We start from the raw sequence: 25,962 nt of genomic DNA, 5'->3' as shown, positions 1-25,962 counted from the left end.
AAAACGGGATTTCTGAAAAAATAAAATAAAAATTTAAGTTAACAGTTTATACAAATTACCTCTTCACACACATATATGTATATACAGTGGGTACGGAAAGTATTCAGACCCCCTTAAATTTTTCACTCTTTGTTATATTGCAGCCATTTGCTAAAATCATTTAAGTTATTTTTTTTTTCCTCATTAATGTACACACAGCACCCCATATTGACAGAAAAACACAGAATTGTTGACATTTTTGCAGATTTATTAAAAAAGAAAAACTGAAATATCACATGGTCCTAAGTATTCAGACCCTTTGCTCAGTATTTAGTAGAAGCACCCTTTTGATCGAATACAGCCATGAGTCTTTTTGGGAAAGACCCAACAAGTTTTTCACACCTGGATTTAGGGATCCTCTGCCATTCCTCCTTGCAGAGCCTCTCCAGTTCTGTCAGGTTGGATAGTAAACGTTAAATAATGATCTTTAAAAAAGCATCATATGACCCCTTTAATACTTAGAATAATCATATCTATGAACAAAAGAATAAAAAAGAAACTCACAGGTTCATATTTAGCAAATATAAGGTCATGTGACAGATATGCCCAGAATATCGCCTGGATTTACTGCAGGAATCCATTTGATGAGGTAATGAAACCCATTCTCCTGCTGGGCATCCTTTATGTCAAACACTCCCAACTGCAGTGCTACCGGTTAGAAAAGACAGGTCATGCATTCATGCTTTACAAGACACTGGATAAACGGCTCTGTCCTAAACGTCTTCCATCAGAACAACATGGAACAGAACCAAATCCAGAACCAGAACCACATGATGACAGACATGCAGGGAGGGAAAGAAAACCTGCTGTATCCAGTGGCCGGTAAACATCGTCACCACCCTCAAGAACACAGTGGCCAAGAAAGGAAGCCCAAACGTCCTGGTACCAGGTACACACTCTTTTGATTATTACTTACCCAATACATTACATTTATTGTCATTTCTCACATATGGGTTTCGATACGTTTCATTATATCATATAGATTTAGTGACTTGAGCAAACCTGAAATCCAAAGTAGCCTCTGAAATTGGACTAGTACCAATAAGCTACCACCTAGCAACCATTTAGGGTATCCTAGCAACTGCATAGCAACGAACCAAAAAATACTCTGAACACCTTAGCAATTGCTTAGTAAAACCCTGGTAACCACACACAATACCTTAGAAACATGACAGTGAGTTTTGCAAAAACAAGCATTTCTAACATTTTATAAAAAACATAAAAATCTAGTTTATATTTAAAATAACTTTAATTTATAATCGTTTTAATTATACATATCTAACTTTAAATTGTCTTAGTAAGATTAACAATTTGTGTTAATAATCTTGACTCAAAGCACACAAAACCTTGCACTGTAAATAATGATTTTAATGTAGTTTTATTCATTTATTTGATATGTCTTCCAGTAAAATATCTAAAAATCTTTAAAACAAGATAAATGTACTTGTTGAGAACAGCGTTGTTATTGCTAACTACCACTATCAAAAACTATATTAAAACGTTTTAAAATTGTTTTGGTAATTCAAATAAAAGAAAAGAAAAGAAAATATGAATATTAGATGAACATTTTACACACAAAAAAAAGAAAGAAAAAAACTGAAATAAGATGAAATTGAAGTACAAACATTATTAAAGCTACATTAAAATATTTTAAAAAATAATACAGATAAATGACAAAAGAACAAAAAAATTACTAAACAAAAATTTAATTAAAACGGCAAATATATATATCTTAAATACTTTATTATATATATAATACTTATATACATAATCCATGTAAATTGTGTCTTTAATATAAAAAAAATAATATGAAAAATACATACTTTAATATGTATTTATTAACATACATAAAATTTAAATTAACAAGGCAAGGCAAGTTTATTTATATAGCACATTTCATACACAATGGTAATTCAAAGTTCTTTACATAAAAGGAAGTAAAATAATCATAAAAAAAATCACAACAATAAAACAGGGAACTTAAAAACTTTTAAAATGATTTAGAAATTGATTTAAAATGAATTTAAAACAGTTAAAAATAGAAAATGATTATACATCAAATACAGTGCAAAAAATAATTTTCAGACATTAAATATATTAAAGGAATTGTTTTAAAAACTAAATTGGTCCTCTTTGATATCTTATGTATTGGTGCTTCTCAAGTTCATTTATCTTGCTTCAAGAATTTTTAGATATGTGAACTGGAAACAGACGAAACTGATCGTTAAGAAAATAATTTTTGCAGTGCATAGAAACACATAAGTGTATTTTTGAATATGAGGAGCATGCTTGTATGTATTTCTGATGTCTTTGAGAGCAGCTTCACTCATCTGATAAACTGTAATCATTAGCTTGTTGCTGCGCTTAATTAACTCAGTCTAATGTTCTTCCTCCGTCTGTGGAGCCCTTAATAAACATCTATCTCCTGTTTCCATCTCCTTATCTGCCCGTGGCCCCTGAAGGGACCGGTCTGGCTGTGCGCTCCTGAGCCAGCTCTATGAGCTAAACGCTGTAGCATGCTAGAATGCGCTTCAGGACAGCAAAGCTCCCTCTATAATTGGCCTGTGAATCACCAAGCACCATCCTATCCTTTTAGGCTACTCTGGACCGCTTGGAGAGATCCCTCGAGAGAAATTCAATGCCACAGTGATCCCGAAGTCTTATTGTTCACCGTGGCGGGAAGCCCTGGGAGAAAATGAAGAGCTTCTGCCTTCACTCAACACTCAGAGAGCGGAACCGCCGGCGAACTACAGGTGCTTTAAAAGGTAAGATAGTAGCTACCTTTCAGGGGAAGTCTGTTCACTCGGCGGCCATATTTGAAACGGCGAAATTCTGAAATCTCAGAAAAACCAACTTAATTGGTTAATTAATTAATAACCAAGTAATTCAACTAGCAGCATTCGGGAGTCTTGAAAGTCCCAGTCTGATTCAAATTCATTATGACTGCTGAAACAAAACGGAAAGAGTTGCATCAAACGGTTCATCGATGCATCACAATAACGTGACTCAGTGTACTGCAGCCCATAGGGTTGGGATTCCCCTGTAACAGCTTCTTTATTTGGGAGGGATTAAGTCTTCATTCTCTGCGGTATACCAGAAAACTGAGGCAAACATGATAAGAGAAACCGCCTTGAGGGTCACCAAGAGGTTTTGGCACATTAGCTTCATGCATGCTGATGGTGACATTATGCAAATATTCCCACACAGTGACGTAGATATGTGGGGGCGTGTTAGAACGAGCCGTTTTAGGAAGGTGTGGCTGACTCTTAACTTTTATAAAGAATATCTCTTAGGGATTTGAGACTTTAGTCTTTGCAACTTTACAGATCTTCTTTATGGACCAAGAGCTTGTAACACTTCAAAGAGAAAGGAAAAATTGAAATCGCATCATATGACCCCTTTAAAAATAGTTTAAAGGCTAAAATATGAGGTTCTGTCTGCCACTAGGTGGCACTTTTAGAACGGCATGAATACAGCGGTTTCCCCGGTAACGCTGTACACAAAGCAGCGCTGGCTCACAAATGCTGCTTTATCAGACATTATTCGTCGGTGAGATGAAACGATAATGCCATTGAAACTTCTCTGAAGGCAATCGGTTCACTTCAGAGATGCATTAATATAAAAACACCCGCGCTGCATTTTGACTTTGAAATGTTTATCTTATTATTTCACATTAATCGCGACAGTCCTAACATATTTAGGTTAACTGAGCAGGGGCATTTTTGCTTGCCTTTTACATGGCTTGAAAGCGCATAATCTCCCATGAAAAAAAGTAGAATTTACAGGAGATTTTACATTATTTTAACCATAATTTGTATTTGCCAACAACACTCACTAAAGCAGCAACCTCCCGACATTATCTCCCGCTCTGTTCAGAGGGCGCAGGTCAATAAATACAGTCGTTTTCGTTTCATGCAAAAGGCATTTTGGTTAAAAAAAACGAACGAACGTTATTCAGTAATAAAGCTAATTATTATAAAAACCAATGCAATTGCAATTTCAAGCACTTTATCCAAAGTCCAAGCACTTTTCAAGGATTTCAAGCACCCGTATGAACCTTGTAAATAGTAGCCTAATATAAAAAAAGAAAACACAAAAGCATGTCAAAAGCACATAAAATGAGTAAAAAGAAACTAAAACTAAATGAAAATATAAAAAAATTCAATGAAAATTACAATAGTAATACATTTTATAAATTCATAAAATACTGAAAGATTGCCTTGAGTTGAAATCTGTTTAAGTTGAAGTATTAAAATTACTACTAAAACTAAAATTTTACTAAAACTGAAGTAAAATAAACGAAAACTAAATAATAATATAAAACAGAGAACACACACAAAAGCTATGTTTATATATTAAATATATTTATATATGATATAAATTATATGAATATAAATATATACATGTAAATACATGTAAGTATTTTCTAAATATATACTGTATGTGTGTGTATTTATATATACACATTATAAATATACACAGTACACACATATGTAAACAAAAACTGTTATTTTGGATGTGATTAATAGTTTGACAGCACTACTAAAAATTCTAATGAAAACTGAAAATATAAAAATAGAAATGAAAACTATAATAAAAATACATAACTGTAATAATAATAAATATAACAATACAACAACACTGCACTGAATACTCAGAAATATGCCACATGATGGAGGGGAATGGGTTGTGAGAGCACTTGCAGATTCAGTTCAACTCTTCTTTATGTGTTTTTTGTTTTAGAGCTGCAGTGCCATTTGGAGGTCCAGTGCGCAGTCAGAGGGTGATTCCTGTTATTGGCTTTGAAGCTCTGGAGACTCCAAATTTTTCTGGCATGACCTTGACCAACATGTCCAAACAACGCAACTTCAACAGAGCCCCGCGGAGATGGAGCATCGGATACTCGCCCGAGTCAAATGACCTGTGAGCTTGGCGCTGATCCACACCTGTAACATTAGAGGAAAAGACTGCCGCGCCGTAAAGACCTGCGCTTTGCACTTTCAGGCCGACCCATTATGTTCCCTAGATGAGAGCAGCTGGAAAACCAACATTAAACATCAGGATAAAGATGATTAGGACGAGGAGATGGTTTTAGCTCAGTGCTGGATGAAGGAAGTCTTGGTTGTTCTCTTAAACCATTAAAGGAATATTTCAGCCAAAAATGACAACTTGCAGAAAGTTTTATCCATCCAAAGATGTAGATGAGTTTGTTCATTCATGGGAACAAATTTGGAGAAATGTAGCATTGCATCACTTGCTCACCTGCAGTGAATGGGTGCCTTCAGAATGAGAGTCCAAACAGCTGATAAAATGTTCAGCAAATTGTCTTTTTGGATGAACTATTCCTTTAACACTGCTATACAATAAGAACTCGGTCTAAATCTTATAATTATTCATAACAGCCTTTGGCATTTCATAATTGTAGACATGTAATATGCAAATGAATGGTGTTCACAGTAGTGTTTCAAGTGTGCAGCAGGGGCCCCTAAAATGTATTTGCACAACATTTTTATTTCAGCTAGATGCCAAAGCAACATTTCTCATTTGAATTTAGTTTAACGATGTACTAAAATAACTACAAATAATAACAAAAACCATATAGAAATATAAAAAAACTAAAAATGACAAAACTAAATATTACTTTAAAAAGAAAATATGAAAATAAAAACTCCAAATATTAATAAAAACTATGATAGTATGTCAATTATACTAAAATTATACAGCTGATTTGCAAAAAGGCCTAATATTACCTAAAATATCAATTTGAAATCACATCACATTTTTTTCCTCACAAATTAAGAAATAAGATTTTTCAAATGTATGTATCATTTAAATGCATGTATAGTTTTAGTTTTCATGACAGAAAAAGAAGTATTCAAAATGTATAATTTAACATACAGTTTGATAAGGAGTGGAACAATATGTTTAAATTCTCCATTTAATGTAAAAGAGCTTAACAAAATAAGCTTTTTTCCACAAATTTTCACCCACAGATGTAGCAGAAAACATGTGGCTTATGTTTGTATTTTCTTCTGTCACTGGCCATAATTCTAACCTTGAAATCAGGATCAGGCATATATTAAAATCATGCTTGTGAAAATAGGCTGAGTGAGAATTAAACAAATAACTGTAGTCTGGCTCAGAGGAAGAGATTTTCTGGTTTGGGTTCTGGTGTGTAATTCTTACCGTACTCCAGGTCCAGCAAACACGTCTGACAGACGTTCTTCATCTTACTGCAGGTCTGACATGCCTCAGTCTTCTTAAAGCGCATCCGTACACCAGGACACCAGCGGAAAACAGTGAAGGGGCGCGCACATATCTGAAAAAAATTCAAAGGACTTTGATTTAATAACTTACCTAGTTACTTTTCTTTAGATACATGCCTATAAGCAAACATCATATCCTAAGCTCACCTTGCATTCTTTGCCATACTTTTCTTTGATCTGCAAAAACAAAATATAAAAGTATAATATCAAAATGAAAAACTTCAACCGTTTAATGTTACGTTTAAAAACCCCATGAGTGACAAAAACAGCCACAAAAAAAGCTTTTACTCTTTGCAGGTTACTTAAAAATTGAATTAGCTTAACATACGAATGTATGGATTTTCCCCAAGACATGTTTGACAGAAAATAGGGAAGTCCTGGAGTGCAAAAAAACACCGAAAATCAGGACAACAAATGACCTTTGACAAAATAAATCAAATAAGATCAAATAAAATAAAATGTCTGATAGCAGCTAGACTAAATAATAAATACACCATAGCTAGATATGATGTTATATTTGGCAATTTTGTCCAGTTGAAAACTTGCTCTATGTTAAAATGTTAACTCATTAAGGTATTAATATAGAGATGACAGTATGACTTTCTATATATCTGCTTTGAAACAATTTGCATTGTGAAAAGTCTTATGCAAATAAAATTTGGCAAATTTTATATAAACAATAAACATATGACAAGCAATCTATAAAACATTTTTATGGCATGAGTTCGGGCTTTCAAACGTCCAGTGGTATAACCTCAAGAAAACCTGATGATATTTATGACTGAAAGCCCAAATAATTGTTAAAAAATACCTTTTATCAAGGAAAATACTTTTGAAAACTTTTTTGAAAATAATTATTAAGATGTGTACAGTCATGTGCATTCAATGTGTACACAACACCGACTTTGTTCTTCATGGTTGCATCACTAAACTGCATCAAAATGTTGAAGCTGATAATACAAGTCATCTAAAACTGTATGAAATGAGCACAATTAAAAATATTGCATTTATAAGAACTTGGCACGCGCATTTAAAAATAGCTTTTTCCACATCTCAGACCAGCTTTTTGTCAAATGTTGACCCATTTCCAACAATAAGTGCTTTGCTGTATCTTCACACTTGCTTTAAGGTACTGTATACATTTCCTGATCTCTCTAAACTGCTCCCTCAACAAGTTCTACCATGACATTCACCTCATTAGCTAAAGCTAAAGATAGTTTAAGCAATCACAGCAGCACTGATATCTGCTAAAGGAGAGAGAGCTGGCGTTCTGGATACTAGATGTCTTTATGGCTCAGAAAGGCCGGGACAGATTTTCTGATCACTGCTAAAACAGTTTCTAGTGTTAAAGGGTTAGTTCACCCAAAAATGAAAATTAGCCCATAAATTACTCACCCTCAAGTCATCATAGGTGTATATGACTTTCTTCTTTCAGACGAATCCAGTCGGAGTTATATTAAAAATTGTCTTTGATCTTTCAAGCTGTTTCATGGCACTCAGCGGGTGTTGCATGCATCAGTCCAAAAGCACTTAATTAAAATGCGCCCATCCATAAAGCAAAGTGTCTCACACGGCTCCGGTGAGCCTTCTGTAGCGAATCGATGCGTTTTTTTGTAAGAAAAATATCCATATTCAAAACGAAATAATCACTATAATGTAGCTTGCGCTCACTGTTGCACACGGAAGCGCAGGGGAGAGATCAAAACAAAACAACGGTCACTTATTAGAAGTACAAAACGAGGATTTGTAAAGAAGAATGTCGGAGGATTTCGATATAAGCCAAGAGGAGACTGGTTTTCCTTTGCTAAAGTAAGGAAACTTTGCTTCCTTTGCTCCTGTTAACAAACGTTGGTTTTCACGAGACTCACCGGCGCATGTGCAACGCTGACCTCATACGTCATCCGCCCTGAGCTGCTTCCATGTACAACAGTGAGCGCAAGCTAGATTCAAGTGATTATTACGTTTTGAATATGGATATTTTTCTTACAAAAACGCATCGATTCGCTACAGAAGGCCTTTGTTCACCCCCCCGGAGCCGTGTGAGACACTTTTTTTATGGATGGGCGATTTTTATTTAAGTTCTTTTGGACTGATGCATGCAACACCCGCTGAGTGCCATGAAACAGCTTGAAAGATCAAAGACAATTTTTAATATAACTCCGACTGGATTCGTCTGAAAGAAGAAAGTCATATACACCTAGGATGAATTGAGGGTGAGTAATTTATGGGCTAATTTTCATTTTTGGGTGAACTAACCCTTTAAGGGCATTCAGGACAGCCAGTTGTCATAATACGTGACAAAGCAATTATTATTTTTGGATGTTTATACAGAACAGCATGTGCTGACATTTGGTGCATCTAAAATCAGCTGTCTGTAAATAATGTCTTGAAGTCACTCTGATATAAACAATGGAACAGTTGGATAAAAAAAAATAACAGAGACGAATGGGTTATATAAAGCCTTCTAAGACATCCCAACAATGAAATACACAAAAACATAAAATACACATTGGTTTTAATAACTAGCAGGTAAATTAGCGGGTTGTTGTGGCGTGACCAACTTTATGACATTTTATCAATTTTTGATAAGCTTTTTGTCAACGTTTTTAAAGTATTTTCATGTGTCTCTTCTAAACTGATATATTTTGTGAATTGCCAAGTGGCTACGTGAGAATAAATAATAAGTAACAAACCTTTTATCCTGATAATGCCAAAAAGCGTCATAACATGTATGTAAAGATATTTGTAGAAAACCTATATTAAGACCTTCATTCATCAAAATGTCTCTGTAAACTTCATTAACGATGTATTTTATTGTCTAAATACGTATCTGAACAGCACGCGCGAGCAGAGTGCACAAATTATTATTAATTTCTATAACTGTCAGATGAAAACTGTTCTTTCAAAAAGCAAAGAAACAGACACATTTTTGATACAGTCTGCAGTGTGTTACATGTTTGAAAATCATTAAAACATTCCGAATCTTCCCAGTCCTGTCTGTTGTAGGTGTTTGAGCCAGACTGTATGGTTTGAGCCCAGGGACGTAGCCATATTACACGCACGCACGACGTGGAAATGACAACGACGTCACGACGTCACGCATCCTCTTTACAAAGCTGTTTTTGGGGAAAGATTGTATGTAATACTAAAACCAATAAAGTACTATACAACTGGAAAAAAGAGAACCAATTGGTTTATATCAATGGTTTATTTAAAAATTATTAAAATATTAATTTATAAAAAATAATTTATATTTATAGAGAGAGAGAGAGAGAGAGAGAGAGAGAGAGTACTGTGTAGATTTTATTTAATGTATTCGTGTGTTTGAAATATATAAACTTTTTTAGGACATGTAAATATTGAAATTAATATATAATTCTTTTAAAATAATTATATTAAATTTTTGCACACAGGCATGCCGGTATATACATAACCCAATTTTGTATTTAAATGCAATAAAAATACAATAATACAAATTATTATAATAAACAATCTAATGAATAAGCGCAAGTATTTTGAACATGGATAATTCGGATTATCCCTTGAAATAAACTGCATGTCTTGTCTCTTTTTTAATATATAGAAATATAAAATAATACAATTCTTGATAAACAATAACTTTAAAAAATATATATATATATAACAACTAAAATATATAACTATTAGAATACTTTAAACCTACAATTTCAACAAATCAGTTAAATATATTTACTAAATGACATTTTTAAATTGTATCTTTCTATGCAGTTCTAACAGAAAGTGCAACCATAGGAAATAAATGGTTTTAGTCACATGACTATTTACATGAAATAAACCTACAATTTAATTTTCACAGCCCTGAAAGAAAAACAGCTTTAACCAACTCTTCATCATCCATAAATCATATTTAATTTTAATCATATACATCTCTTACATGGAAAATTTACATTTATGATTATTGTCACGATAATGTATTTTAGTACAACCAAGCCATTTTAAGAGTGCACTTTAGTTTGTCACACACATGACAGTTGCTTTGTCTTATCTACTGGTCCTTTCACACACACAAGATAAAGCTTAAATAAAACAAACAATAAAAACCTGTGCATAATAAACACAATTACAATGAACATGACGCAGCAACCATCAATAAAACATAAGGAGACATGTGGAAAGCTCCTGTATTCTGCAATACTGTTACAGCATAATGATATGAGACATGTCATGTCTATAATACAGGTGCATCTCAATAAATTAGAATGTCGTGGAAAAGTTCATTTATTTCAGTAATTCAACTCAAATTGTGAAACTCGTGTATTAAATAAATTCAATGCACACAGACTGAAGTAGTTTAAGTCTTTGGTTCTTTTAATTGTGATGATTTTGGCTCACATTTAACAAAAACCCACCAATTCACTGTCTCAACAAATTAGAATACTTCATAAGACCAATAAAAAAAAAACATTTTTAGTGAATTGTTGGCCCTCTGGAAAGTATGTTCATTTACTGTACATGTACTCAATACTTGGTAGGGACTCCTTTTGCTTTAATTACTGCCTCAATTCGGCGTGGCATGGAGGTGATCAGTTTGTGGCACTGCTGAGGTGGTATGGAAGCCCAGGTTTCTTTGACAGTGGCCTTCAGCTCATCTGCATTTTTTGGTCTCTTGTTTCTCATTTTCCTCTTGACAATTCAGGTCTGGTGAGTTTGCTGGCCAGTCAAGCACACCAACACCATGGTCATTTAACCAACTTTTGGTGCTTTTGGCAGTGTGGGCAGGTGCCAAATCCTGCTGGAAAATGAAATCAGCATCTTCAAAAAGCTGGTCAGCAGAAGGAAGCATAAAGTGCTCCAAAATTTCTTGGTAAACGGGTGCAGTGACGTTGGTTTTCAAAAAACACAATGGACCAACACCAGCAGATGACATTGCACCCCAAATCATCACAGACTGTGGCAACTTAACACTGGACTTCAAGCAACTTGGGCTATGAGTTTGGGCTTCTGTTAACATGCTTGGATACAGCACTCTGTGAACAGCCAGCTTCTTTGGCAATGAATGTTTGTGGCTTACCCTCCTTGTGAAGGGTGTCAATGATTGTCTTCTGGACAACTGTCAGATCAGCAGTCTTCCCCATGATTGTGTAGCCTAGTGAACCAAACCGAGAGACCATTTTGAAGGCTCATGAAAGCTTTGCAGGCGTTTTGAGTTGATTAGCTGATTGGCATGTCACCATATTCTAATTTGTTGAGATAGTGAATTGGTGGGTTTTTGTTAAATGTGAGCCAAAATCATCACAATTAAAAGAACTACTTAAACAAACTACTTCAGTCTGTGTGCATTGAATTTATTTAATACACGAGTTTCACAATTTGAGTTGAATTACTGAAATAAATGACTTTAATAAATAACTTTTCCACCACATTCTAATTTATTGAGATGCACCTGTATACACCTGAAAACATCTGCTAAATAGCCAACAAAATTAGATGAGAATGTAAGCTGTCTTAAAGTCAACATTAAAGATGAGGAAAGCATCATATAGACAGCATATGGCTTATATAGGTACATATTATAATCTCACAGGCTGTGTTTAAACTCAACGGACCTTATTCATGAAACACAAGCAAAACTAATTTGAGTAAATCATTCATAAAAACAGATTTATGAATCATTTGCACACATTTTATAAGGCACTATTCTTCGTAAAGCTGCTTTAGAATAAGTTCTATACAAATATATAATTAAATAGAAAAATTAGCTGAACAAAAATCTGCTTTGCTAGTTTTTCTTGAATAAAGGACCAATAACAGTAGTTTTCCTAAAATACAAAACTTTCCTTTTTTTTAAATTTACGTCCTGTTAATAAAGAGTCCAGAAAATGGCTTCAGAACATTAAAATATCTACTGGAAGACATATTCATGAAATATGTCCCACTCTCCATCTAATGTGGGGTGTGTGCTTCGCCCTTCATGTTGATCGTGAGGTACAAAATTATTGGCTTTTTTTTTTTTTGGCGTTTTCCTCTCTCATCAACAACACTCAATGCAGCTGAGATGTCCATTAATAAGGCACACTTTCCCCTGAGACAGTACATGATATTTCTCAAACACACACATACACAATGTAGCTACTGCCACTGAAGCAGTAGTTTTAAAAAAACATTTTATAGAAAGGCCACAAACTTAAAAATTAAGGTTTGCTGTATTAAAGGAATAGTTTGCTTAAAATGTACTCAAGCCATCCAAGATGTAGCTGAGTGTTTCTTCATAAGAACATATTTGGTGAAATGCATTACATCACTTGCTCAGCAATAGATCCACTGCAGTGAATGGGTGCCGTCAGAATGAGAGTCCAAACATCTGATAAAAACATCACAATAATCCACAAGTAATCCACACCACTCCAGTCCATCAATTAACACCTGGTGAAGTGAAAAGCTGAGTGTTTGTAAGAAACATTTATTGATTTATTTGATTTATTAACTTCAAACTGTCACCTCCTGGACAAATACCAAAAGTCCATAATCCATAATAACACTTTCTCCAGTGAAAAAGTCCATCCCCTGTTGTCCCCTCACATCAGAATTCACCGACATATTTGTTTAAAACTGTTTTGGATTGTTTTCACTTGTAAACATTGCTTGATCTGTGCATTTTTCTCTTCCCTTTCAATTGAGCTGACTTTCACTGGAGAAAGCAATATGGATAGAGGACTCTTACCATATTTTAACTGGAAGCAATGGTTTGAAGATCAAAAAGATGGATTTGTATCTCACAAACATGCAGCTTTTCTCTTCATAAGACTTTAATTGATGGACTGGAGTGGTGTGGATTACTTGTGGATTATTGAGATGTTTTTATCAGCTGTTTGGACTCTCATTCTGACGGCACCCATTCACTGCAGAGGATCCATTGATGAGCAAGTGATATAATGCTACATTTCTCCAAATCTGTTCTTATGAAGAAACACTCATCTACATCTGGGAGTGAGGATGAGTACATTTTCAGCAAATTTAAGAAGAACAGCATGTCTGGCTTATCTACATCATCTCATTAGAAAAAAATTGCACTTAAATAAAAGAGGAATATTATTTTGTCCTCCATAACAGCATTAGGTTGTTTTTGCTTGTGGATTTCTCTTCCCTTTCTCCTAAAATAGTCAAAGACAACAATTATGGTGTCAAAATGTAGGGACGTTTTCCTGAGGCATGATCTTTAAATCTGAAGTCGAGTCGAGTAACACAGCTAATCTAGGGTATATAATCTTATTCTGAAAGGCATATAAAACTGATGCTACTGTATCAGTTGACAACAAGCTCTCTCAGGCCTCTTGTTTTGAACTAGGTCTTTTCAGTCATGGGACCCAGATCAGATCTGTTACTCTGAAATATCTGATGCACTTCCTCTGCTTTACATTTGGGTGTTGGAGTAAAGCTCATCGATCAGGTTCCTGAAGCAGTTCCTGAGATCAGCGCGTTTGGTTTTCAGGGTGGGCGTCAGGAGGCCGTTTTGGATGGAGAACATCTCGGTGTGAAGAGCAATGTCCTTCACCTGAGAAGTGAAGATGATGAAAAAGCAGTCATCATTTATTAAATCATTTCATTATGCATTTTTATGCACTTAAAAATATTTAGGCCTAAATTTAAGATTTATATATATGTGACCCTGGACCACAAAACCAGTCATAAGGGTCAATTTTTCGAAATTGAGATTTATACATCAACTGAAATCTGAATAAATAAGCTTTCCATTGATGTATGGTTTGATAGGATAGGATAATATTTGACTGAGATACAACTATTTGAAAAATGGAAGCTGAGGGTGCAAAAAAAATCGCCTTTAAAAGTTGTCCAAATTAAGTTCTTAGTAGGGCTGCCACTAACGACTAATTTTGATTAATCTATCGACTTATTTATCGATTAATCTAAACGATTAATTTCCCACAAAAAAAATCAACAATTTTACTTAAGAATATTTTATTAAACTATATTTCATTAAACCAAATTAAACCCAAAAGTAAAAAAAGTTAAGTGCAAGAAGCAAGTGTCCATCTCATAGTCCAAATCACTGAAATCAAAGTTCAGTATTATAGTGTAAGAATGACAACATTAATGAAAATGGAAAAAAATGAATTTGGAAATAAAACGGATTTCATAGTGCCCTATAATTATAATTAATTAATCAATAGCCTTTAAAATTACTTAAATACATATATAATAGCAATGAGGCAATAATAATTAGTTCAAATAAAGTATCAAAAGCAAGAAATCGTATGGTTTTATTGAACAAAATTGTTAAAATACATAATGTATTATAAACAATAGAGCTAATGTACATTACGCATTACAACAAAGGCCTGCAGGAGTGCCAACGGCCTGACGATTGTTTTTACACATTACTGTGCGATCTAATCCTCTTTTAATTTACCAAGCACCATTTCATTCAAATGTCCACTTAATCTTTCATATTTGGCCATTTCTTTAGGACAGAAATGCTATAGCCACTGTAATTAAAAGAATATGTGGACATCAAAACGTGTAATCTCAGAGTGAGGGTTTGAGCTATTATTTTGAAACCGCGATGTATTCTCCTGAGTTTGCATAGATTTATAAATGATTTACCTTACAAATCTAATGAAATGGCGCACGTTGCGTTCCCAGTTGAACGTTATAATAAACCCAAACTCACAACAACATGCAGAGATGGAGTTTGAGACGCTCCACACATGTAAATGATAACAGTTCCTGTGGAACTACTGTGAACGGAGCCGCTGTGTGACGCATGTACATAATTAAAGCGCATATACTGTATTAGAACTGCATCGCATATAATTATTTAATTAAATCGTAGCGTTTGTGAAATCACAATTATGCTTAATTATTTTTAAATGGGTTTAATATATCATGCAGCCTTGGAAAACAGACTAATAATGTGTTTTATACATTGTCGTCTGTGAAATGCGCCACTTCCGGTATTTTGCCAGTTAGTCGACGCAGCAAAATGAAGTCGAGGATTTTTTTTAAATCGAATAGTCGAATAAAATCGACGAATCGCGACAGCCCTAGTTCTTAGCAATGCATATTACTAATCAAAAATTAAGTTTTAATATATTTAAAGTAGGACATTTACAAAATATCTTCATGGAACATGATCTTTACTTAATATCCTAATGATTTTTGGCATAAAAGAAAATTTTTTAATTTTGACCCATACAATGTTTATTTGGCTATTGCTACAAATATACTCCAGCGACTTAAGACTGGTTTTGTGGTCAAGGGTCACATATTTGAACTGCGTATACAATTTCTAGTTTTACTAAACGGGGCAAATTAGCATGAGAGCGCAATTCCAAAACAGTGCCGATGGGAGGGGAAATTTCTGCGGGTGATTTACTAACAATGTGCAAATTAAAGAACACAGACGCAACATCTCATTTACATATCGACCAACGCAATATACCAAGCACAACACAAATTTGCATAGTCGCGAATAAACAATAAAGAAATAAGCTACAGTACATTGAAAAGAACCGGAGGCCAAAAATTAAGGTTTGCTAGAAGTTTTGATAGATTTGGTATTGCATGACTCCTAGTTGAGGTTTCAAAGTCGTCTTTAATTTCCTGAAGCAAATTAAAAATAACATGGCTTGGCAAACGATATGTTCGGATAATGTCTTCTTCTGGCATTCCAAATAAATTAATACGTGGAAAAAATCCTTTCCCTTCTACCACACGCTCTCTGTTCTTTGCTTGCTTTCCTCTAGAAACAATAATTGCAGCCATTTCAAGCGCAAAATAGTTTAAGACATGCTTTTTTAGGGCGTTAAATAATGGCGCAAATGGCAGTAATTTGACAAGCGCAAACGTTAGTAAAACGCGTTGCGTGATTCATTTGAATATTCTCCTCCCATAACTTTTGTCTGAAAGAGAAACTCCTAAAAATGCATATTCAATAAGTTCAGGCACAAAAATAACTGTCCACGCCTTTTCAGCACTAATTCGTCACTGTGCATCTTTAGTAAAACCTTACAGTACTATTTAACACCAAAAGACGGTTTGCGCTGGCGCAAACTGTTAGTAAAACTGTCCCTTAATGTGATGCATGTTTGCCAATCACACTTAAATGAAACAGGTCAAATTTCTGTAATAGTACTAATAAACTTAGTACTATTACATTGTAAATACACAATAACTAGGTTTATATGTTTATCATTAATAAATCAAATTCGTTCAGTTCTCATATACATTTTAACTAAGCGAATATTGCGTGTTCCATATTTTAGCCATATACATACTTAAATAAACATACGCAATTAATTTCACAATGAAAATATGTATGGTAATTCAAAGTGCATTTTGTGCATGCATTTTGAAAATATGATTATTTAAATAAAATCAAATGCAAATAATTAATAATAAGCTATGCAATGATTGTTTGGAGTGCACAAATCGTACTTGGTTCTTACCAGTTTCATTTATATATAATTCACAAATATGCAGCACACAATGTTTATTAAAGTTAAAACTGTATAATCCAAATGAATGGAAATTCATATTTTTTGAGTCTATCCAGATGAACCTCACCTGTTCAAAAGACTTCAGGCCACTTTCTTTACCCAATTTGACAATATCCTCCAGAATGGCTTTCTTCACCTCCTGAAAACATAAAGACACATTATTTACTCTCAAACTTTGCGATTTGTTTTGCATTTTATTCAAGACCCAAATATACCTATGCATGCAACTCTCTGACAAGTGTGGAAGTGAATAAAAATGCACACGGAAGATCTGTCTTTACCTTATTTTTGCACAGTTCTTCATACGAGCCCTCTATGCCTCTCTTCTTGGCCCAGCCGGGCAGAAAGTCTGGATCTGGCACAATGATGGCTACCAGACAGGCCTGTGGAGAAAATGAGAGAACAATAAATAATAAAGACTTGTTCTGTAATGCCTCCACTTGTGTGTTGTTCTCACTCCTCACCTGCAGACTGTCTCCATGTACGAAAGCCTGCACCACAGCTTCACTCCTGATGTAAATGTTCTCGATCTTCTCTGGAGCGATGTATTCACCCTGAGCCAGCTTAAAAATGTGCTTCTTACGGTCCACAATCTTTAGAGTGCCATTCTGCAAAACAAAAATGGTGTGGTGGTTAAGTATATATGTATATACAGATTTACGGGCATCATTTGTCTTCATGCAATATAAATTTGCCAGGTTTCAATTCGATTCTTTCACTAATAACTGAAAACTATCAATTAAAAGAACTATCAAAATATTTCCAAATAGTCAATTTAAATAATGGCATATTTTACATGAATTAAACCTGTTCTGCTAAAAGAACCAGAAGCTAAATAGTTATTTAAAATATGAACATTCATGAACATACACTTATGTTAGAAAATTAGTAAATTTTTACAATTATGCTCATCAAAAATTAGCAGTATGCAAACAATTTTTTGTCAGTGATTGGGCGTTTGTTTGTTTTAGTGAAGTGGGGTGTTTTATTTTAAATACACTACTATTCAAATGTTTGGGCTCAGTAAAATTTTATTTTAAGAAATTAAAATTCATCTTTTATTCATCAAGGACGCAATAAATTGATTGCCATTAAAAATGTTACAAAAGAAATCCATTTCAAATACACACTGTTTCCATAAAATATTAAGCAGTAAAACTTTTTCAGCATTGATAATAAGAAATGTTTCTTGAGCAACAAATCAGCAAATTATTAATTCTGAAGGATCATGTGACACTGAAGACTGGAGGATTAATGCTGAAAATTCATCACAATAATAAATTTCACTTTTAAATATGTTCAAATCGTAAACAGTTATTTTAAATTGTAAAAATATTTCATATTATTACGGTTTTTACTGTATTTCTGATCAAATAAATGCAGCCTTGGTGAGTAGAAGAGACTAAAAACATTTTAAAAAAAACTCAAACTTGAGTAGTTTTAATTCCACATGTACACATTTAATTAGCTGTAATAGTGTATCTAAATTCTTCATTTTCTAAATTAGAATAAAATGTGCCTGTAAACACAGAATGAAGGTCCTCTTATTAAACCACTCTTACCGGCAGCCACCTGCCAATGTCTCCTGTGTGAACCCAACCATCTTCACCAAGAGCCTCCTTCGTCTTCTCAGGGTCTTTTAGATACCCCTTAAAAACATTAGGACCCCTCACACACACCTGTCAGAAACAACACACAACACACCTGTCAAATCAAATATGTGAAAGACCACATGCAAACACACAACTAATAACACATACACTCACACATCAAGGATATTCCTGTTAAAGCAGCACTATGTAACTTTTTCTGTGTTCAAAATAAGCAAAATGTATATAATGAGCGAGTACATTATGAATTCATTTTCCAAACCGCGTTTTTGTCTTATTCCGAATCACTACGGTACACTTATAATAAGTACTTATATTTGGACTATTGTAGCCTGGTCGGGTCGTCACCGCTGCGGAGTAACATACCTGCGTGAATCGCCAGAGACAAACTTAGAGAAGTAGCTCCAGTTGGAATGTTCTTCCGCGGGATGTGTGCAGTTCTGTTTATTAACCGCTAGAGTGCCAAAAGTTACATATTGCTGCTTTTTAAGGGGACATATGATGCTATTTCAAGTTTTCCTTTCTCTTTGGAGTGTTACAAGCTGATTGTGCATAGATAAGATCCCTGAAGTTGCAAAGACTAAAGTCTCAAAACCAAAGAGATATTCTTTATCAAAGTTAAGACTCTGCCACGCCCCCTTAAAGCGGCTCGTTCTAACACGCTCCCACATATCTACCTCACTATGTGGAAATATTTGCATAATGCGCCCAAATGTGCACGCAAAGAAAGAAGACGTGGTTTCAGTAACCGCAGTTAGTGTTGAAGCAGCATGCCAGGGAGACGCTGTGTGTTTCTAGACTAAAGCAAATGCACTTTATTTGGCCTTCCGAAAGTAGATGCATTTAGGAATCTTTAAGATTACTTACAACAGAACAGCAATGCATTTTATGGACGACCGTTTCGTGAACCTAGGAGAGGAGGTAATGCGGAGTTTTGTGCATCGTGCGTGCGCGCGCGAGCGCGTCACATCACTGTGGAGTCAACTGTCTTAACCGTGGCTTGTGTACTCAAACACATACCAGCTTCATCCCTATGTCTGTCACGCGACTCTGTTCCCCTTTCGGGCTTGAAATGATGGTAAAACTAATGACATTATTTACCGTCTTTACATTTATTTTGAAAGATGAAGCTCGCAATTATGGTAAGGGGCGTTACATTTCCGACGAGTGCTTGCGGTGTTCGGCCAATCACAATGCACTGGGTCAGCTGGCCAATCAGAGCAGACTGCGCTTGTCGGAAGGAGGGACTTTGTAGAAAACGAAGCGTTTGAGAGAGATAGAGGACCTACAATAATGAACAGTATTTGAAAAAGAATGTGTTTTTTGAACATTAAAGCATGTCAACATATTCTGTTACACCAAATAATGGTCTTTAAAAAAAGCATCATATGACCCCTTTAACTCAAGCTAAAACCATGAAACAAATCATTAAATTTTTTTAAACAAAATAAACCTTAACTGAAATAAATACATTTCAGTTACTAATGTTTTTGGATAATTAATTTTGTACATTTACATCACTAATTTTTTAGTTAAATTTTAAGTACTAAAATAACTAAAACTAAGTAAACTTAAATAAATAAAACTAGATATATTTAAAAAATAAAACAAAAAAAAAAAAAATCACAAAAACTTTCAAATTATTGTGAAAACAGGAAAAATAAAAGAACTCAAAATATTAACAAAAAATAACGTTATTTTGGATGCGCTTAATCGCAACTTATCGTTTTACAGCACTTATATATATATATATATATGTGTATAAAAAATATAAATGAAAAATTACAATCTTAATCGATACATTAATGGTCCGTACATATAATAATATGACTACATAAAATCACTACAATAGTATCTCATTTATATTAAAACAACACAAACACACACCTCTCCCTCGCCTTTAGCGGCATAATAGTTCATCTCTCCCACATCCACTAGTTTGATGTCATTACAGGGCAGAGGAGCTCCAACATGACCTGCAACGACACCATAAAACAGTCAACATAAACATGCAACTGTGTTAACTGCACATGCATCTGTGTGTGAGTGTGTGTGTTACCCGCAGTCCAGTCTCCTGGTAGTGTAATTGTGCTGCCGGCAGTGCATTCAGTCTGACCGTATCCTTCATAAAACTGCAAGGAAACAACATTTACTTCACAACCAGCAATATAAGATATGGTGGAATGAGTCTAAATGTAAGTGTTTAAGTGATCAAACTGTACATGGCAGCCTAATGCAGCTCGCAGGAAGGTGAGAACAGGAGCTGAAACGGGAGCCGCTCCGGTTATCATCAATCGAACGTGTCCTCCAACACTGGCCTACAGGGGGCAGCACAGACCCATTACTACACTAAATACTACAACTCTTTCTACTTTAGTCAGCACAGAAGACACAGCAAGCACATTCTCAGGTCAATAATCACCTGGACTTTCTTGAAGACGATCTTGTCCCACACACTGTCTCTTCTCATGATGCCGCTCTTTATCTCGTTCTCTTTCCTCCTGAACGCAAACTCCAGGATGCGTCTCTTCAGGGGACTGCGGGCCTGTCCGTAGATCTACGAGAGAGTTTCACTACATTACTACTGCTAGAGCATCTAATACGTAAAAAACACTACGAAGGGAAAGACATGAATGAGGGGATATAATCACAGATCATACAGTAATACAGTTATGAATACATGTTTTACTGAGGCATATGATCAGCTACTACTACCACTACTACAAATAATGATAAATTAATAATAATATTCTAAATAAGTTGTATTTTAAATCAATAAAGAACTATATTACTATTTTTCTAGTACTACTATTGCACTATAAAATAACAAAAAATACTTAAATAATAATAATTTACATTTAGTAATTTAGCAGACGCTTTTATCCAAAGCGACTTACAAATGAGGACAATAAAAGCAGTCAAAACTAACAAAAGAGCAACAATATATAAGTGCAAATGACAAAACTCGGTTAGCCTAACACAGTACACGTAGCAAGGTTGTTGTTGTTTTTTTAATTGCCATTACTTTTTTATTACTGTTATTAAAAATATTTTTATTATTATTTTAATTATGCAAATTTTTATTAATAATTATATTACAATTGCCTTAAAATTATGCACTAAAAGGGGTATTTATTAATAATAAAACACAATAATTAAAATTATTTGTATTAATATTTGAATCATAAAACTAAATAAAACAAAAATATTGCAATTGTTGTAAAACTATTTGTGCTATTAAATAAAATGAGTATTTAATAATAATAATATTACTGTTATTCAAAAATTTTTATTTTATTATTTTAATTATATAAATTAAAATCAATAAAGCAATGTATCACAATTAAATTATTTACAATTACATATTATTATTATTAATGACCGTTTATTATTATTAAATAATTATTGCAAGCAATTGCAATAATACTACTTATTACTAATAACATTAGTATTTAATTGAATTAATAATACATTTTATTTTACAAAAACAAAATTACAATATTAATTTGTTTGTTTTCAAACATTAAACTATGACAATAAAGAGAAAGATTCAATCTTGAATCTATGGAGCTATTATTTTGGTCAGAAACCGCAGGGAGAGATTAAAGCTTCTCTTTGGTTAGTAACAGATTTCTGAAGGATTTTCAGTACAAATTTTGGGAAGATAAATTACGAGTGCTGCATTTTCAAATGGACGTTATAAGCAACCCAAACTCGCAGCATTTGCAGAGGTGGAGTTAGTATGGCTCAGCATTTACTGAAACACATTTTAAACGTATTTGAAAACAGCTATTTGTCCCTCTGATTTACACATTCCTGTTGGCTGCAGGTTTAATCTAGTTCTACAGCTCTTCTACTAACATCAAGACCACATCTGTATAATCACCCTGTCAAACATGCGGTTCAGCAGACGAGGAACCACAGGGAATACGGTGGGCTTCAGGGTCATGAGGTCATCCATCAGAATTCGAATGTCACCCTGGAAGTATCCGATACGTGCGCCGTGCATCAGAATCACACCCTGAGAGCGAGGAAACCGCATCAGTCCACATGAACAGACATGAGGAGTCACAAGCAGTGCACCATTTTTAAACCATAAATAATGTGTTTATTTAAAAAAAACTCTAATGACTTAAAAGCACCCAGCACAGACCTGTACGACTCTCTCAAACATGTGTGCCAGGGGCAGGTAAGAGATGTGTGCGTCCTGAGGACTGATGGGGCAAGTGGGCTGCAAGACAGAGGTGAACATCAGACACATGCAAACTACTCTTTTGTTTAGCTGATGCTTTTATCCTAAATATTAGGAAAACTGTAACATATTACCGTTCTAGTCTGCCTGGTGGATCACTTTGTTCAAATATAAATCACTGACTGGTCAAAAAATATTTTTATTGTAACTATAAAAGAAATTACTACATTTAATTATAAAATATAAAATTATAATTTATAAAGAAAAAAAATCAACACTTATTTTCCACAAAATTACATTACAACAATGTAACTTAGCATTCTTTTCTCATTACAGTAATAAGTAGTAGTTGGAAAATATGCAAAACGTTCTCAAAACGTTTTTTTTTTTTGGGTGGTGGGGGGGCAAATAGTATTTGAAAATAGTACAAATTGTAATATAAATTAAAATAAAATTATATTAAAATATTAATTAAATTTAACATATTATTAAACAGATTGAGTTTGTCTTTACTTCACACGTTAGATGTGATCACCTCATAGTAACAATCCTGTCAGATCGTCCATGCTTTGAGTGACAGTGTAACGTTACAGGTCGGCCGATCTGGTTTCGTGGTTAAAGTTAAACTTTTCCATATGTTTCCATGTTGTTGTTGCTCAGCAATAGCATGAATGCGATGTTGTCTGGGGGTTTGGCAAAAGGAGAGTGGGACGGTGGGTGGTGCTCGGGGTGGCGACTGAAGGCGGTGACTGTGTAGTTCTGACGTCAACTTTTTACGGAAGTCACAACGGTTCGTGAAAAATCACAGCTACTTTAAGCAGGCTGTGTGCATTTTACTGTGGACTGACTGTTTTGAAACTTATATGGTAGTTAAATAGCCCCTAGACCTCAGTAATCGTGAAAAAAGCAAGGAAATTTCAGTTTTGACAATATGGGACCTTTAAAGTAAAATGTGGCCCTGGAGCACAAAAGCAGTCTTAAGTAGCACAGGTACATTTGTAGCAATCTCCAACAATCCATTGTATGGGTCAAAATTATCGATTTTTATTTTATGCCAAAAATCATTAGGATATAAATTAAAGATCATGTTCCATGAAGATATTTTGTAAATTTCCTACTGTAAAAATATTAAAACTTAATTTTTGATTAGTAATATGCATTGCTAAGAACTTCATTTGGACAACTTTAAAAGTGATTTTCTCAATATTTAGATTTTTTGCTCCCTCAGATTCCAGATTTTCTAATAGTTGTATCTTCAGCTTTCAGATGATGTTTAAATCTCAACTTCCAAAAATTGACCCTTATGACTGGTTTTGTGGTCCAGGGTCACAAATATGATTTTTTTCCAATAATAAACCAAATATGCACAACAGAATCTTTCTAGTTAGACACTTAGCTGATGCTTTTATCCTAAATATCCGTTTCTTCACATTTATACATTTCTTACAAATAAATGACTGAATTTAATTATAAAACAAATGATTGAATTCGATTATAAAATTAAAATGCTAAATAATAATCATTTTAACAAATATTACACAATATAAATAATATAGTGTTTCTTGTCATTAAAGTAATGAGAACTGGGGATAAAATACGCTTAACTCGTGAAAATAAGTTCCTAAAAAGATTTTAGCCAAAAGGTGATAAAAAAAAAAAAGTACAAATTTGCATTCTGCTTGAGAAATGTATTAGAAGTTGTGTGATTATAGGGCTATTATTTGAGAATGTATTTACCTTTGTGACGTAGATGAAGGCAGAAATATTAGACGCTATGTTTCTGTGGGTGAGCATCGCTCCTTTAGGGTTTCCTTGTGAGAAACCAAACGAGAAACATTGTGTCCATCATTACACTCAATTCACATGTGGCCTGAAATTCTTCTTGAAATTTTTCAAACTGATATTACAATCAAGAATTTGGAGTGCTAGAAGAGACATTTACATTTCTGCATTGGCCAGACACTTTTATCCAAAGGACATTACATTGCATTGAAGCCAAATGTACATTGATATCAATTCATGTATTTTCTGGGAATTGTAGCCATGGATCTTAGTGTTGCTAGTGCATCATACCTGTGGTTCCACTTGTAAAACAAATAATAGCCAAGTCATCAGGCTGAGGGGGCTGCAAATACAGGAGGAATTAAATAAATACTGAGAATTTTAAAGAAATAATAAAAGCACAGAAAAGTAGCATCCAGACTTTTTCCAGAAACAAACCTTTTAATTATAAAATATACACTGGCAAACTGAAAAAGAAACTACAGTACTAACCACAGGATGCTGCCGATGAGCCGTGCCGATATTCTGCGAAGCAAGGGAAATGTATTTAAATAAATGATGGAGACAGAGGAAGAAACTGCAGGCGTGAATGAGGTTTGTGTTTGTGACTGACAGCAATCAAACACAAGCACAGCCAATATAAACCTTCATCTCGCTCAAGAAATAAAAAGTCAAGTGGCAGATCAAACTTAGAAAGTTAAAGTGTAAATAAGGATTTCCCAAACTGAAGCTCACAAGATGATGAAATGGTAATTAAATAATACAAATGTAAAATTAAAATATTGAATTTATAAATAATTTAATTTTAAAAAACTAACAATTTTAAAATAAATATAAAAACACTTAATAAGCAACTTACATTATGAAAATGTAGCATTAAAATAAATGACAAAAAATGTCATCATAATGTCAAATAATAAAATAAATCAATTAAAATAAATACGTAATAAACGACAAATTTATAAATAAATAATACAAACAAAAGACACTTATTTATGAAATAACAAAATAATGAAAAATAATAAAATTTAAATGAACAAATCATAAAAATGTCATATTAAAATAAATACACAATATTAAATTAAAATAGACTTCATTTAATAAAAAGTTACATTGAAAAACAAAAGAAAAATACAAATTAAAAGAAATACAACAAAAAAATATAATCACAATTATATTTAATATAAATATAAAATGTAATATTGAAATAAATCATATTCAAATAAAAAAACGTGAACAACCTAATTAAATCATAAAATGTAATATTGAAAAATACATATTAAAATAAAAACAAATCATAATAAAACACTTAAAAAACCTCCTAAAATTAAATATGTTAATTTCTTTATCTGCATGTCATGTGACCAATAATAGTCATCACAGAAAAGTGAACATGCAAATAGGTTTTTAAATAAGTGAAATTTTAAATTATTTTTTGAAAAATATTTTTTATATGGTACTCTATGGTATTCTTTTACATAAATACTATTGTACATGAGTATGATATTCATATAGTTCATCCAATTCCATAACTGTAACATGGTACTTAAAAAAAAAAAAAAAAAAAAGTTAGTAGG

At 33.6% G+C, this 25,962-nt stretch overlaps 2 protein-coding genes across 4 annotated transcripts in view; one reads left to right on the top strand and one right to left on the bottom strand.

The window, feature by feature from the left end:
• The first annotated feature begins 776 nt into the window (after positions 1 to 776).
• Positions 777 to 5,080, top strand: myoz3a (myozenin 3a). The gene is given in 4 exon segments (XM_071582291.1): positions 777 to 868; positions 870 to 928; positions 2,636 to 2,804; positions 4,783 to 5,080. Coding segments are annotated over 4 exon segments (504 nt in total). The 3' UTR covers positions 4,967 to 5,080.
• An 8,157-nt stretch (positions 5,081 to 13,237) lies between these two features.
• Positions 13,238 to 25,962, bottom strand: part of acsl1b (acyl-CoA synthetase long chain family member 1b) — a 25,270-nt gene continuing 12,545 nt past the window's right edge. For all 3 annotated transcript variants that reach the window (XM_016234219.1, XM_016234220.1, XM_016234218.1), the window contains exons 8-21: positions 24,878 to 24,910; positions 24,677 to 24,728; positions 24,341 to 24,414; positions 22,565 to 22,642; positions 22,298 to 22,432; positions 20,834 to 20,968; positions 20,634 to 20,729; positions 20,471 to 20,543; positions 20,299 to 20,387; positions 18,364 to 18,480; positions 17,266 to 17,409; positions 17,083 to 17,184; positions 16,869 to 16,940; positions 13,238 to 13,836 (exon numbers count right to left, since the gene is read on the bottom strand). In XM_016234219.1, the coding sequence (XP_016089705.1) occupies positions 13,696 to 13,836; positions 16,869 to 16,940; positions 17,083 to 17,184; positions 17,266 to 17,409; positions 18,364 to 18,480; positions 20,299 to 20,387; positions 20,471 to 20,543; positions 20,634 to 20,729; positions 20,834 to 20,968; positions 22,298 to 22,432; positions 22,565 to 22,642; positions 24,341 to 24,414; positions 24,677 to 24,728; positions 24,878 to 24,910 (1,341 nt within the window). In that variant the 3' untranslated portion in view covers positions 13,238 to 13,695. The remainder of the gene's footprint in view (positions 13,837 to 16,868; positions 16,941 to 17,082; positions 17,185 to 17,265; positions 17,410 to 18,363; positions 18,481 to 20,298; positions 20,388 to 20,470; positions 20,544 to 20,633; positions 20,730 to 20,833; positions 20,969 to 22,297; positions 22,433 to 22,564; positions 22,643 to 24,340; positions 24,415 to 24,676; positions 24,729 to 24,877; positions 24,911 to 25,962) is intronic.

The sequence above is a fragment of the Sinocyclocheilus grahami genome, unplaced genomic scaffold (genome assembly GCF_001515645.1).
Source record: "Sinocyclocheilus grahami isolate Dianchi unplaced genomic scaffold, SAMN03320097.WGS_v1.1 scaffold447.1, whole genome shotgun sequence".
In the NCBI taxonomy this organism is placed as follows: domain Eukaryota; kingdom Metazoa; phylum Chordata; class Actinopteri; order Cypriniformes; family Cyprinidae; genus Sinocyclocheilus; species Sinocyclocheilus grahami.
Note: the sequence above shows the minus strand (reverse complement) of the source record. Positions and strands in the feature narration are given on the sequence as shown.